The 14,964-nt window shown below is 40.7% G+C and overlaps 2 protein-coding genes across 2 annotated transcripts; both read right to left on the minus strand.

Moving 5' to 3' along the window:
- Positions 1-100: 100 nt before the first annotated feature.
- LOC310947060 (phosphorylase b kinase gamma catalytic chain, skeletal muscle/heart isoform-like) lies at positions 101-10,945 on the minus strand. The gene is made up of 10 exons (XM_083913700.1): positions 10,723-10,945; positions 9,103-9,250; positions 5,944-6,122; positions 5,222-5,276; positions 5,065-5,130; positions 4,805-4,968; positions 3,178-3,268; positions 2,817-2,970; positions 2,567-2,692; positions 101-1,350 (listed from the first exon to the last, which is right to left on the minus strand). The coding sequence occupies exons 2-10, from the start codon at positions 9,183-9,185 to the stop codon at positions 1,084-1,086; spliced, it is 1,185 nt and encodes a 394-aa protein (XP_083769826.1). The 5' UTR covers positions 9,186-9,250; positions 10,723-10,945; the 3' UTR covers positions 101-1,083.
- A 306-nt stretch (positions 10,946-11,251) lies between these two features.
- On the minus strand, positions 11,252-14,722 carry chchd2 (coiled-coil-helix-coiled-coil-helix domain containing 2). The gene is made up of 4 exons (XM_083914336.1): positions 14,581-14,722; positions 13,276-13,534; positions 12,073-12,277; positions 11,252-11,635 (listed from the first exon to the last, which is right to left on the minus strand). The coding sequence occupies exons 1-4, from the start codon at positions 14,628-14,630 to the stop codon at positions 11,625-11,627; spliced, it is 525 nt and encodes a 174-aa protein (XP_083770462.1). The 5' UTR covers positions 14,631-14,722; the 3' UTR covers positions 11,252-11,624.
- Between the last annotated feature and the right edge of the window lie 242 nt (positions 14,723-14,964).

Raw genomic sequence — 14,964 nt, forward strand, 5'->3', positions numbered from 1 at the left:
ATGACCGGTGAGTGCTTCCCTCAGCCTCATCCAACTGAACGGGAATGAGTACATTGATACTGATAATGAAATGAAAGACGTCGCTCTGCCAAAATTCCTGTTAGTTATTGATTTATTTTGAACATGAGAAAATGCTGGCTATGATCTAAATGCTTTGTTTTCCCCCACAGCTCCACGGGGGAAGGCAGAGACGTGCACCACCTCTGATAAAGGTTTATACTTTGAAAGATGTACTTTTCTGTTGTAATAAACATGTAATTGTGTTCAAAATGGGTCTTGTGTATTATATTTCTACATTCTTAAATACAATCAAGAACTCTTAACATTCAAAAGCATCACAAAAAGTTGCGACTTTACCCAGATTTAATTAAAAGCAGTTTAATAAATATATCCATAATATACATTTTAAAGTGCTATATAATTAAAACTTCCCTTTAAGCTGTACAGTAGTTCAGTACAGTTCATCCTGCATGACGATCAAACAGCCACACGGTACACAAATATACAAGTCCAGGCCAGTTCAAGTACGCAGGTTCACTGTTTCATATTCCAGTCTGTGAAATTGTTTTTTTTATTTTAAGTTTTGCTTTGGCTTTCACAGTTCGGACCAAACATGTCTAGGAAGAGAGTAACGTAATGCTCCAGTGCAGCATTTAAACAAACATTTAATTCAAAACTGAAATATATATTCTAACCTTGAATGAAAATACTGAAATAAAGCAAAGGTTTGTTCATATTTCGTACATTATACACTGACATTTTACCAATAAATCTGTTAATGTAATAACACTTAGTTCAGAAATCAGGTTAAGTGTTGAACAGTGGTTTTGTTTATTGTTGCAGGTGTTTTGTTTCAAACACCAGGTGAATCAATCCCACTGTAATAAACTGCATTTCAAAATTCATAAGCAAAATATGCTTCAGCATTAAATAAATTATTGAATTAACCTTGGCTGGTGGTCTATTACGTGTCACCACATCATTTCTTTTATACAACATAAAAGTACAAAATGCAAAAGCTGAGCAGCAGAGTACCATCCCCGTTCGTCTCCAGCAGATCTGTCCTGAGGGGACGAGTGCTTATTACCAGATGTGGTGGACCGGCTCGTCGGCCTCGGCAGCCATCGACAGCAGGATGGTCTTGGGAGTGTTCTCGAAAAGTGCTGCTCTGTTCTGAGTTTGGCCCTTCTTGACCCAGTGGCCGTAGATCTTGAACGCGCAGGCGTCGATGAGCTTGCGGATGGGCTTGACGGCGTAGGGGTCGCTCTTGATCACCTCCTTGGTGACGGGCTTGGCGCGGCGGTAGTTGCAGTAGATTCGCATCGTGGCGAGAACAGTCATGCAAATAACCTGAAGGGGCGAAAGTTTGGGGAAAGTTCACTTTTTCTGTACATTCACATGCATTTGAAGAATCAGAAGCAGGTGTTACATACTATTACTATGCTAAAATAAGATGTAGTATGTCCCAATACATAGCATGTCAAATGCTGTATGCCAAAAAGGGGTCATCCCTATGTTCTCGACCCCTTTACCCCAAAAGGGTCCTATGTTCCCCAGTCACAAAAGCCTCTGCCTCTGCTGATTTAATTAATAATTTAGTTAGGGGGTAGTGTCAGGGTCTACATAGGCCTATTTGCCAGGGAATTCACTGGCACTGATTGTGGAAAAAAATAACAGACTGGGGAACAAAGGACCTTATTTGGGAAAAGAGGGGAACATAGGACCCTTGTCACATACAAAGCGGGGAACATAGGACCCGGGGGTCATAGGTACGCTCCCACCAAAAATACCAGGATGTCCTCTAAATCTGGCCGGATTTTGCAGTATGCAAGCCTGCACGCTTTTCTTGCTATTCTGACCCACAATCCTTTGTGCAGCATATGAACCAGAGGGTCAAAGTTCAAGTAGCAATGTTACAAAGAAGTAATACTCCCAAGCATGCATACTGCATGTGACAGTACGTATTATATAAGGGCAGCTGCAGTAGATACTAAAGTAAAAATAAAAAGTATGTGATTTGAAGCGCAGTAAGTCTTTCTATTGGTTTTGTTGCACCGGCTTTATCATTCTTAAACACTAAACGTTTCGTGTCTTCCAGGCAACCATTTGTTTTTCATTCATTTCAGTTCACAATTAAATTAAATGTACTTGAAAATGACCTACAAAGATCTTTTCCCAAAATTAAATCAGACATTAGAAAATATCTAATCAAGTGAAGAACTACAGGAGAACGCTGTATGTAACTGAACCATTAAAATTATATAATAATTAAATAGTCTTAAATCTTAAACTTAACTCTGTCAGGCCATTTTGCAGTCTGATTTGAGATCTTAGTAAAAAATTCCTTTACTTATATTTTAGTCAGTTTCCCATCATTCCTGTTCACTCAAGGCCATCTCTCAAAGATCTTTACACTTTTGACTCTGTTTCCAGCCAAGCCTTCGGTTATAAAAAGGACGTGTTGGACACATTGGACGGGATGAAATAGATGTAAACATGTACGGTAGGATGTCTGTGCGTGTGTGAATGTAATGGAGAATTTGGGTGATAATCTTTCACGTCTCACCTTGAACCGCCTGTACGGACTGAACTGTCTGACTTCATTCACCACATACTGTGAGAAGAACGAGTGGTTGAGGACGTCCTTAGCTGTGAATCGATTCTTTGGGTCCACCACCAGCATCCGAGAGATCTGAGGAAACCGCACACAGAGTTGTTTTTTTTCATTCTTCATATTTAAACATATCATTACTTAGTCAAAATAACTATTGTTACATGATCAAAACAGCAAAAAGTAGAGGTGAACAAGAGCTTACCAAATCTTTAACGGTGTCCGAGCGGTCCTCCCACTCTGGAGACGAGAAGTCGTAGCTCCCGGTCAAGATCATACGCAGCATCAGCATCTGTTTCCTGTGCCAGAAGGGTGGAGAGCCTGCGAGCAGCGTGTACATGATCACCCCTGAACTCCATCTGTACATATAAAGCAGGACAAAATCATTATCATCCTCATTCGTTGTCCTCATAATAACCTGGAAAGTGTTTGCACATTGGCATTTTTTATGAGTCGTTTGTAAATGTCTGCAACACCTTTGTGGCTTTTACTGCTTAATATATATTTCTGACATTCTGATAACTTTCTGCTGTGTCGTTGTGTGATTCTTGTCTCTGCACACTCACATGTCCACAGCGGTGTTGTAGCCTTCATGCCCTTTGTCCATGGAGCACTCGATGATCTCAGGAGCGAGGTAACCAGGGGTCCCACACACCTCTGCAGGACAGGACACGTCAAAGTTGAGAACTTTAAAACCCAAATTTACAAAGCTTGAAAAACTGTTTCACTACATGAGCCCCAGCAGAAAATCCTAAAAAGGGGGTGTCATCATGTTACGCAGACTGTGTAGAGAAAGAGAGAGCACTTTATCTGATGGGTATGGGTGGAAGGAGTGCTGGGATGTCCAAATCAGGTATATTATAATACAGTAGAAGTACTGTGGAATTACATTTTGAAAACTACTCAAATGGCAGTAGTCGCTGTGTTGAGGATCACTTCAAGTAGCAGGTTAATGTTGCACCCCCCTGACTGTAACCAACCTCATTACATAATAATTATCATATTTATATAGTTAGCAAAGCGCTTCACGAGAGAGCAATGCATTCAAAACAAAGGGTATCTCAATGATCGTTTCATTTGGGATAAGCAAACTTAAAAGCCATAAAAGCATAACTGTAGGCTATTCTGTCATTCCTATCCAAGCAACACATTATAATAAATGCATTATTTATCAACTAATAGAATACGTTACAGTCAACTTGACCCACTCAACATGAGTACTTATACTTTACCTACATCTGAGAAAATGTACTGAACTCATTCATTTGTTTTCCCATTTTGATCTATCAGATTATGTGTTATCTACAGGCTACAGAACATTACATATTTACCAGCTAAACTAAACTATACAAGGATGCACATTTGACAGACAGTTGACTTGTGTGTTCCCACTGCTAATGATGGGATGCTTTCTGAGAAGCCTTATTTGAAAGGTCGGTGTAATCCGAGTGTCCTGTTGCATCTTAACCTTTGTAAGAGCAGCGAAGGGAGATACATGTTGTGAAACCAGACCCAGGTTCTCCTCCGAACCGCTAGCAGCTGCTGTAACTGCACTGTAGGTTGTAAACATAGTAACTTTATTAGATAAGGACACTTGTATATCTTCAGCTGAATATGAATTTCTGCTGTGTTAAAGTGTAACTTCGGCAAAATTGGACCCAATGGTCTTTTTCAGCATGAACATACACCAAATAAGTTGATCACCTATTAACAGAGAAATCCGGGACAGTCGCTAGCAGCCGGACGTGATTAGCTCGGGGCAGAGCGCTGAATCGTCAGAAACTGTTTTTTTTACCACTAATACTGCTCAAATTAGCACTAAACCTCTTCAGTAGCATGATAACAGTCCCTACACATAAAATGATCCACCGACAACGTAGTTATTGTAGTTTACAATGCTACAAGCCTTAGCAGCCGACTATGTCCATATTGAGAGGCAGCCCATACAAGTCGATTACCGAGTTCAGTTCAATTGAACTTTAATAGAACTGAACGCCAGTGCATTCGGTAATCGAAAAAGACCGGGGTTTCGTTTTAAGGCGGACTTATAATGTGTTCATGCCTGACATTGTTGACTGCTCTGAATATCACTCATCAAAATCACTTTTGGACCATGTAAACGTAAACTTGTTACAGTGAAATTTGTTCCATTATTTTGATGATGTTTGCTGGTTGGTTCAAGCTCTCACTGACCTTTGAGCCTCTGTCCCTGCTGGACTTGGACAGCGAAGCCAAAGTCGGTGAGTTTGATCTTCATCTGGTCGTCTAAAAGGATGTTCTCAGGCTTCAGGTCCCGGTGGACGATGTTCTGGTCGTGGAGAAACTGGACCACCTCCAGCAGAGCACGCATGATGTTCCTAAAAACAACACACATCAAACTCTTTCACTTACATTTAACACTTTTGGTCTTGGTGGATAGTTCAAATAGTGGTGTATAGAACGCTCTCGCTGACCTGGTTTCCTTCTCACTCAGAGTAACTTTCTCTGTGAGGTAGTCGAAAAGTTCACCCCTCTTCATCCTGCGGAGAAGAAAATAAAACATTTGAACAGCTACTTGCTGGAATCTCTGTTTGGACCTCGGTCGTGTTAAAATTGAGATTTGACACTCACAGGTCAAAAACCAGGAAGAAGAAGGCGTTGGACTCGTAGCAGTCTTTGAGCTGTACTAGAGAGGAGAGACACATTTGAGGGACATTCAGCATTAAAAGGAGAGGGACAAAACCAAAGAGGACTTGAAATCACTTGACTGGTGGATCACATGAGAGAAAACGCTGACCACAACTGAACTCTAAGGCTATTATTGTAGATCCAATACAGCTACCGTTTTAAAGGTCCCATATTGTCAAAGGGGAGATTTCCATGTCTTTTTTATTTTTAAACTAAAACAAGTTAGGTTGTTATATAAATACAGTTATGAAAAAGCTCATTCGACAGAGAAATACACAGTCCTTATTCAGAAACTTTGCCTGTAAACGAGCCGTCAGGACCTTTGTACAGTTGTGATGTCACAACTATACTAGATATAGGTAGAAAGTGCCGCTACAGTCATTCCCTGAATGCAATGATGGTGAAAAGATGCCAAGAGTGCAGATGTGAAAGATCTGGAGACCAATAAGAGCATTAGAGCTTTTTCAGGAGGGGGTCTTAAAGAGACAGGCGCTTAAACGGAGCGTTTCAGACGGAGCGTGAATACAGGTTTATTCAGACAGAGTATGAGGAAAATAATTGAACAATAAAGCATGTGAACATGTTCTAGTGGCAACCCAAATTACAAGTACAAACCAAAAAATGAGTGAGCATAATGTGGGACCTCCAAATTCAAATGTTCTTACTGATGTTGTCCTGTCCGCAGACTTTCTTCAGGATGTCGATCTCCTTCACCGTCGCCTCTCTGATCTCCTCTATCTCCTGCGGGGTCGTCTTGTCTGAGGGCGTGATGTCGATGATCTTCACAGCGTACTCCTGAGACGTCCGCTTGTTGATGCAGCGGCGCACCACACTGCTAACTCCCCTGAGGAAGAGAAAACACGTTATCTACAGCTCTGTGAAGTTACTTATTTCTCCAGATGGTTTGTGTTTGTACAGCTGGACTCAAAGATAAAATGTTTGTGTGCTGAGAGTTTCTGTGATAACGGTTGGGTGGTAAGTTCTCACAATAATCACATGTTTTTTTTCATGTCCATACTATCCAACTGCGCAATGTGACGTCTGAGTGATATCATCCGTGGGACCTCCGGATCAAGTAAGGGCTATTTATAGTCCAAATGTGGTCGTCTGTGGAAGTCTTTTCAACATCAAATTTAGACTCATGTTAGACTACTTCTATAATAATAATATCATGGCACTTTTCTAGAGTCACAGACCTATGGCCGCTATTCAGCGCCTACGGGCCCTCAGACCACCACCTCAAACATACAGCATTCAGACAAGGCCAAGTGCGTGAAGTGTCTCCTGCTCTACCACCTGAGCCACAGCTCAGCAATAGCAGCTATAGCAACAGGTTGTAGCTGCTGTTGCTGAGGCGCTAACATGAGCTTGTTGCTCCTGATCTGCATTAGGCTCGGTAGTAATTGACTGTCGGAGAGTACTGTCATAATAAGCTAGATAGGCTACCATGAAACTATTTTCCACTAATTACATTTCCAAATAAAAAAACTTAAAACACAGATAAATGCAAAAATACATATATGCATTAATAAATAACTTGATTTTTCAAAATAAGCCAGTAAAAGAAAAAGAGGAAAATGTAAAAAAAAACAACATATCCTGCAGCTGTCGTTGACGTTCAAATAATGTACCCAGTTCAAAGGACAAATGATGAACATCAATATAACATCCAAGTTAGGTCATGGTTGGACGTCCAAATTAGTGGACCTAGTTTGGACGTAGAATAGATGTCCAGAATTGGTCATGGACCGACAGACCCATGATCTGCTCGTCTATCGGGCGTCCAATGTTTAGTGGGATGTGCTTCTCTGATCTAATCTATGGAAGAGTAACGTTGTAATTTCTAGGTTTGAAATCCATTTCAGAGGATCATGTAGAGGAATCTAAACTCTGTCCGCTGTTGGTGAAGCTGACTGAGCCATGAGGAGTACTAGAGCCCATTGTCCAAATGCATTGACCCCATGACCTGCATGTGACAAAGGGAGTGAAATTACGTAATCTATCAGCGTGTCGTCCAATCCCTGGGCAGCTCTCAACACTAAACCTTTGTCCGAAACACACTGAAGTTAATGAATGCAGCCTTTTTGACCACTGTGTGCTTTACGTAACAGCACCACCGTCTGACAGATGGAGGAGAATGAAAATGAGGACGGCCAAAGCTCTGGCACTGCTCACATTTCTCAGGGACTTTTGGGAATCTTCCTGGCAACCAATCGGCTTGTCTCTGTACCATCCAACAGTGTCTGAATCAAATAAACCTTACTAAAGTGTTGAGCTGTTTGATACTGTGCTGTTCTCTAACTATGCTAACCACAGATCTGACAGGCTCCAGGCTCCAGATTTCGAGCTATTGTGTAGATCAGGGGTGGGAAACCCTGCTCCTGGAGGGCCACTGCCCTGCATGTTTTAGGTTTCTCCCTGCTCTAACACTCCTGAGTTTACCGATTATTAAACCCCTGACAAGCTTCAGCTGCTTGATAAGGAGCAGAGCATTAGAGTCAGGTGTGTTAGAGCCGAGAGAAACCTGAAACATGCAGGACAGTGGCTCTCCAGGAGCAGGGCTCCCAGAATAATGGATGAATCACCAGAATGTATTGAAAATCAAGCATTTTTCAAGGAGAATATTAGAGTCAAAGCCTTTTTCTAAACTTGAATACAAAGGGATTCAAATTTAACATTTTTGCATGTAGCTGTTTGCACACGGCCCTGCAGTCTCATGCCCTTTAATGGTGATTGGCGGGGCGTTGACCTGCTAATTAGGATCAACTATGTGGCCCGGGAAAGGGAAGTTTGGGGTCCCCTGCTAAATCTGCTGTCCCTGTGACCCCACCCTGGATAAGCGGTTGAAGATGAGATGAGATAGCACGCATTTTCAATTTACAAGGAAATGGGATTCATCATTTATAAGAACAGAGGAACGAACAATTCTGCGGTTTAAGAACCCACCATGAATCCGACGTAGAGTTTAACAGAGAAATCCTGGAGAGTCGCTAACAACCAGACGTGGCTAACACTTCTTAGATCGGAGCGCTGAACCATCCAAAACGGCTAGTTTTTAACCACTAATACTGCTCAAAATAACACCAAACCTCTGCAGGAGCATGATGAGAGTCTGACTTGTACGGGCTGCCTCTCAATATGAACAGAGCCTTCTGCTAAAGCTTGTAGCATTGTCTTTTTTAATGAACTACATTGTTGGTGCTTTGTTTTATGTGTAGGGACTGTAATCATGCTACTGAAGAGGTGTGATGTCATTTTAGCAATATTAGTGGTTGAAAAGCTGTTTTGGATGATTCAGCGCCCTGCCGGAGCTAATAAGTGTTAGCCACGTCTGGCTGTTAGCGACTGTCCCGGATTTCTCTGTTAATAGGTGATCAAGGGCTAATTTGATCATTTCATCCATGGGTTGCAAATACGCCGGAATTACACTTTAAGAACAAATTTACGGGGGAAAAAAAATATGTTAGTGAATGAGGCCCAATCTTCTCATCATCTCAAGAAAGTGAACTATTCCTTAAGTATGAAGCAATTCAATTTTATTTATAGTGCCAAATCATAACAAATATAATCTCAGGACACTTTACAGAGTAGGTATAGACCACACTGACTTATTTATGATTTACAGAGAAGCAACATAATAATTAGGATTCTCCTCATCTAAGTGTTTTTATTTGAATAATTTTGAACTTCCAAAGAAATAAAATTGTCCAGTAACTCAAAAAAAAAAGAGCAAATAATAGAGGAATGTAGTGATCCCTTGTGGTGCCCCGACCCTCGGGTTGGGAACCCCTACTGTTGGCTGATCTAAGACTTTATGAACCCACCTGCCCAGAACCTCCTTGGTCTCGTACTTGTCGTAGAACTCCTGCGCCCCCACACAGTCAGGGACCTCCTCCTCTTTGGTCATGATGGCTGTGATGCTGGTTCACCTCCGAGGCTGCAGCTGCGCTCCTCTCAGCTCTCCACAGGTCGCTGACAGAAACACTTTGATTTTAGACGTAATAATTGTTCTTGTGCAGCAGGAGCCTTAATGTCATTATGTTTCCTGCTGCTGATGCATGAAGCAGCACTTTAATGTTGCAGCAGGTGATGGTGAAGCTTATTTAACAACTGAGCTGTGGATTAATCAGTCAGAGCTGTATTTTCACAGGTGTTTATTTATTGCTGTTTTTTTTATTTATCTATAAACTCAGTGCTGTATTTGTCTTTTTACATTTTTACTGTATTTCTCATTTTTACCCATTACGTTTTATTCTATTTTTACTATTAGTTTTCATATCGTAACATGATATGGTTTAAGATACTTCTGGACCTGTAAGAACTTTATGAATTTAATGTGCCATTTTCTTTTAATTTCCACTGTCTTAAGTTGGGTGACGTGTGATATGTGCTCCATGTGTTTTTCCTGTATGTGAACCTGAGTTAGTTCATTGATAGACATTAAATAACCAATTGTACTGATAAGCAATTAAGTGTTTCAGTCATATTCAATGCAGAAATGCTAAATGTTGCTGGTTGCAGCTTCTCAAATCTTTATTTCTTTAATATTTATATTGTTGTAAATTAAATATTTCTACATTTGGAAAAAAACAAGCAATTTGTAGATTTGAGAAATTGTGTTTAACATTTTTTTTAGATAATTATTTGATATTTATAGATGACTAATTAGTGATTCAGAAAATACATTAGACTTATTGATTATGTAAATAAATTACTAATTCAAAAGTACTTTTACTTAAGTATTTCCATTTTATGTGACATCATACTTCTCCCCTAAAGTATTAGTTACAAGTTACTTTGCAGATTCAGATTTATAGACGAGTAAGTACCAATCCGCAAAATGAGTACTTTAAGCACTTTATATATTTGTACACTTTGTGCATTTGATGCTAATACCTTTGTACTTTTATCCAAGTATTATTTTGAATGCATGACTTTTACTTGAAAGTATTTTCAGTGAGTACTTCTTCCACCACTGATTATCCTCCTAATGAAGTACTTCATATGCTGTTGGTCTGATTAATCTCTAACAACACATCAAGTTTATGAACCGATCGTACGGCTTACATGTAAAATAGCAGGCAAGGCAACTGCTTGGGGCCCCAGGCCAGCAGGAGGACCCCCGAGGGCTGACAAACTTAAAACTACAACAGTGACAGAAGGAGACCTGTGGCCTCGTGAGACCACCCTGAGCTCATGACGTCCACTGTATTTTACTTGCAGATCAGCCTGGTAACATGCAACAGAGAAAATTTGGAGCTGTGCAAACATCCAACCAGTAACAGATCTATCTTAATCTAGTCTTAATGTCGTAGCCGACATATAACAGGTAGTAGCAGCGTGTGAACTTGATCTCCTGTGATCCCCTGTCACTTGTTGACCTTTATAACTAGTTCCCTTTAAAGATAAAGCGCCATTAAAGAAGACAATGTTCTGTCACTCACCGTGTCCCGTGCTGGTCAGTCCCTGTTATAAAGAGTGTCCATCACATTCACTTGGTCTGTTCACAGAGTGTCAAGAGGACGGACAAAGAGTTCAAACCAAGCTGCTGCTGCTGCAACTCTGTGGGGCCGCTGCCATTGCAAAGGGCGAGCTTTAATGTCAGATGCCAAAAATAAATAGTTGCTTCCACAGCAGGAGCACACCCTGTATGCGTGGGCGCACAAATAACAGATCCATGAAATAACACCCTGCTGCTCCTGCACTTGCCATTAGACATTTAGAGAGAGAGAGAGCAATAGAGAAAAAGGGAGGGAGGGAGAGGGAGGGTTGTCCTTTCGCCAAAGAGACACCACATGCAACATTTAACTGGTGGATTTGCACTGGAGTCTGGAGTGACATGACAGGTGCTGGAGCCCCTGTGGCAAATAGTTAAAGAAACTGGATGTAAAAATAGAAAACTTCTTAGAAAGCCCAGTGTGATAATGAACAGGAAGTGAAATAAAACATCACACTTCACATTGTTTTTTCAATTACAAGTGCTTTATTATTTTGAAATCTAAACATGTTGCAAACAAACTGCGGACGTCCATAATCCAGAATGTGGAAACTGGTGTTTTCTACAAGTTATCGTGATCTACAAATGCAGTTCAACTGAAATGAAAAGCACTAATGAAAAACACACTGACAACAGCTGAAATCGACATGCAGCAAAATATATAAACATTATTTACTATTATTACAAACTCTGCAGCTCTGTCCTGAGAATGAAACACAATGAATGATGCCGTCTGATAAATAAAGCATGTTTATCTCCGGTGAATTAACTCCCTCTTACTATTCCTCCAGCGTGGTTGCTTATTACGGTTGGTGTGCGCTCTTCATTCCCCAGGTTTTTGTCTCAGTCTCATGACAGACCTGTGGAGGAAAGAAAGGTTTCTTTAAGTTGCTTTTTCTTTCATAACAAAGGATTTGGCACATTTAAAAACCCTACAGTGCAAGAAGAAGAGCTGTTTATGGAGCATTCAGAAAGCCTTGAGAGTTGCGCCTCCTTGTGGCCAAATGGTGTAATGCAACACAAGATCCTTGACGTGCAAAGTCACGTGGCTATGAAGTCTGGATGACCAAGTCTCCTCATTTGTTAATCAAGAATAAGTAGAACAGAAAACAACAAAACTGCAATGTTCTGTTATAAAATAGAAGTGTGTGAGACATTCTTACGAATAGGTAAAAATTATAAAGTGACAGTTACATTAGTGGTCCAAGACTGCTACTGTTGGTCTCCCAGATGCATCTATCAAGAAACTATAAATCCATGTGTAATCTTATTTCATAGAGCTCCTCTTTACACTCACCATTAGAGAACTTGCACTGTTTCAGCACCTCGCTGAAGCCCTCACAGAGCTTGAGGTCGCTCTGGTTTTGGGCACACTCGATGAACTGTTTGAGCTCATAGGAGCAGGCCTGTTGCTGCTGAGGGGCCTCCTGCTGGAACATGGACTGGGGCTGCTGCTGGTACATGGGCTGCTGCTGATACATGGGCTGCTGCTGGTACGGCTCCTGAAAGACACAAGGTAGACAACGGGATCATTCACACATCTATTGAACGCGTGGTAGTTTCAGATTCTTGATTTTTCTGTTTGTTTCAAATTGTAACACAATGCTAAAAAGTGTCATCTTGTCAATACCACCAGAAAGTTATAACACCCTTATGCGTCCAAGTATTGAACCGTCTAACAGTGATGTCATGCAAGCATAAAAACGTCTGAAGACGTCTCACGTGCCAATATATACGACATGCTTTACATTTCACTTGAGAGTTTTCATTCAAACACAGGCAAGACAGAGAGAACTTAACACCAACTGTGGATTTACCCAGGTAAAGCTAATAGTGTGATTACGTTCATGATTCACCGTAATCACACATCCAGACATAAAATGGTCGCCTGTGAGCAAACATCTCGTTTGTTCTTCACTACTTTGCTTACTCCACTGAACCCCGAACACAAACACACTACGGTAAGCGGTTTAAACATTTAAAAGAATCACACTCCTATCTGTAATTACATTTATATATCCTTAATACCACTTCTCCAAGTCAAAATTGACTTCCTACATCTCAGAATCATAATTCTAGATATCCACAATTACATTTTAGATTTCTATGATGAACATTCTGGATATCTGTAATGTAATTCGTTCTAGGAAAATTGCAGTTGTACATATCCGTAAGGACATTTTAGTAAAAATCACATTATGGATATCTGAAATTAAAAGTATGGCTATAGTAACATTTTGATTGTAGATATCTGAGATGAATTTTTCCTAAAAAGAATTAAATTACAGATATCCAGAATGTTCTTCCTAGATCTAGATTATTGAAAGCCCAATAAACATGAATGGCAAAAGTAATTTGTACCAGTAAGAATGTCATTGTGGATATCTGAAATGTTCTTTTTGACAAGGAAGAATTGAACTTAAAACCTACCACAAGTCAGACATCCTAATCTGCCCGAGGCTATTCCTGTCTTGTGACCGGCTAAACCACAATTGTTTACCTGATATGTGACGTCAGGCTTGGCAGGCTCAGAGGTTCCTCCACCGAAGCCTCCAGTCATGGCGTGGCCGATGGTGTGTCCTACTGCAGAGCCCACTGCCACTCCGGCAGCTGTAGTCGCCATCTGGGCGAACATACCAGGCTGCCTAGGCGCTGCGGCCGGAGCACCCACAGCAGACGGAGGAGCGTGCATTGGAGCAGGGGCGTAGGAGGGAGGAGGTGCAGCCCGGGCCATAGGTGGTGGTGATGGAGGAGCCCGGCTGTAAAGAGAAAGTCATTTCAAAAAGGGATGCATACATGTTGGTATCAATACTTTAGAATTAGTTTGAATTAACTGCTAACGCTGAGATTCACTGCACACTTTTACAAATTAAATATATATATAAAAAAAAGCTTTGTGTGTTTAGACCTTAATCAGGGCAAGTTTGACAATGAGAAACCTCTGAGCATATACATATACAATAAGAACACATCTACGCACTAGATTAATCTCATACAAATGCTATTTAAAGTTTGCATCAGAGTGATATAACAGTAGAAAACATGGGTGTATTGAGTATGTGGCACTGGAACACGGTGTCACTTGAGGTCACGACATGAGGATCCCCCTGGAGAGTTTGGCATTAGAGCTAATAACACCGACACGATGTGACAGTCAGAACACACAGAAATGGGGAAAACATTTTAGATTTATCTCGATGTTACACTGAACATATGGTATCACGTAGTTATCCGTATGTGCGTGTGTCTCAACAAAAATAAAGTCTCATTTCGGCTGAAAATTAAAGGCAAACCGATCCCGGCTGCTTGTATCACTTGTTCAAAATGGCTTTTGTCTCATGTTTGTAATTTGGTGTTTTTAATTTAATTTCCGTTGGTATTTATCCCTGCCTGCACATTTTTCTGTTTGGGTCTTAATTAAACAATTTTATCACGCGAAGTACAACTAAAAGGTGCTATATCAAATACACGTACTTGCATTGTATTGTACTTTTATGTAGACATCTGGTTGTAAACGTTTAATTGTGACGTTTTGACGTCATTAAACGGCCGACATTAACAGACCATGATGCAGATTAGTTAGATGACCTTCATTACTTTTATCAATGACTTTAACAAACACCGGTTTCCTGGTACTCAAAGGGAGACATTCAGATGTACAGAGTAAACAGTGTAACTTAGCTCCAGCTGTGATATTACCTAGTGTAATGTCCGGGGCTAACGCGAGCTAACGTATGCTACAGACCCTCCTCACCAACGGTTTTAACGTCTTTTACATCACATGTTAGACATTAAATGATGTTACCTGGCCGGAGGCGCCATCCTGGATGTTCGGCTTCTGCTTCCCCTCGGCATTTTTAAAGTATTAGTGTGTTTCTGATCCAAACAGACGCAAGTAAGATAATAACGTTATATATGTGTGTGTTTCGACCTTTGGTAGCCCGGAACTTTCTGTGTGTTACATCATATGCCTCTCGGGTGACTTCCGGCATGACGGAAACAGGAATGCTTTCATCAGCTACATGGTTATGTATCTTTTTCTCCACATACAACTATAATCTGGATAATTTGTGTACTACTAAAGGAAATAAGTCCATCAATTGTCAAAACTGGGTGGAAAAAACTCAATACTTTTAAAGGATCTTTTTTAACAATGAAGGTCATATAATGTTACATGAGATGTTTCTAT

Source organism: Echiichthys vipera, assembly GCF_963691815.1.
Source record: "Echiichthys vipera genome assembly, chromosome: 5".
NCBI classification, from domain to species: Eukaryota; Metazoa; Chordata; class Actinopteri; order Perciformes; family Trachinidae; genus Echiichthys; species Echiichthys vipera.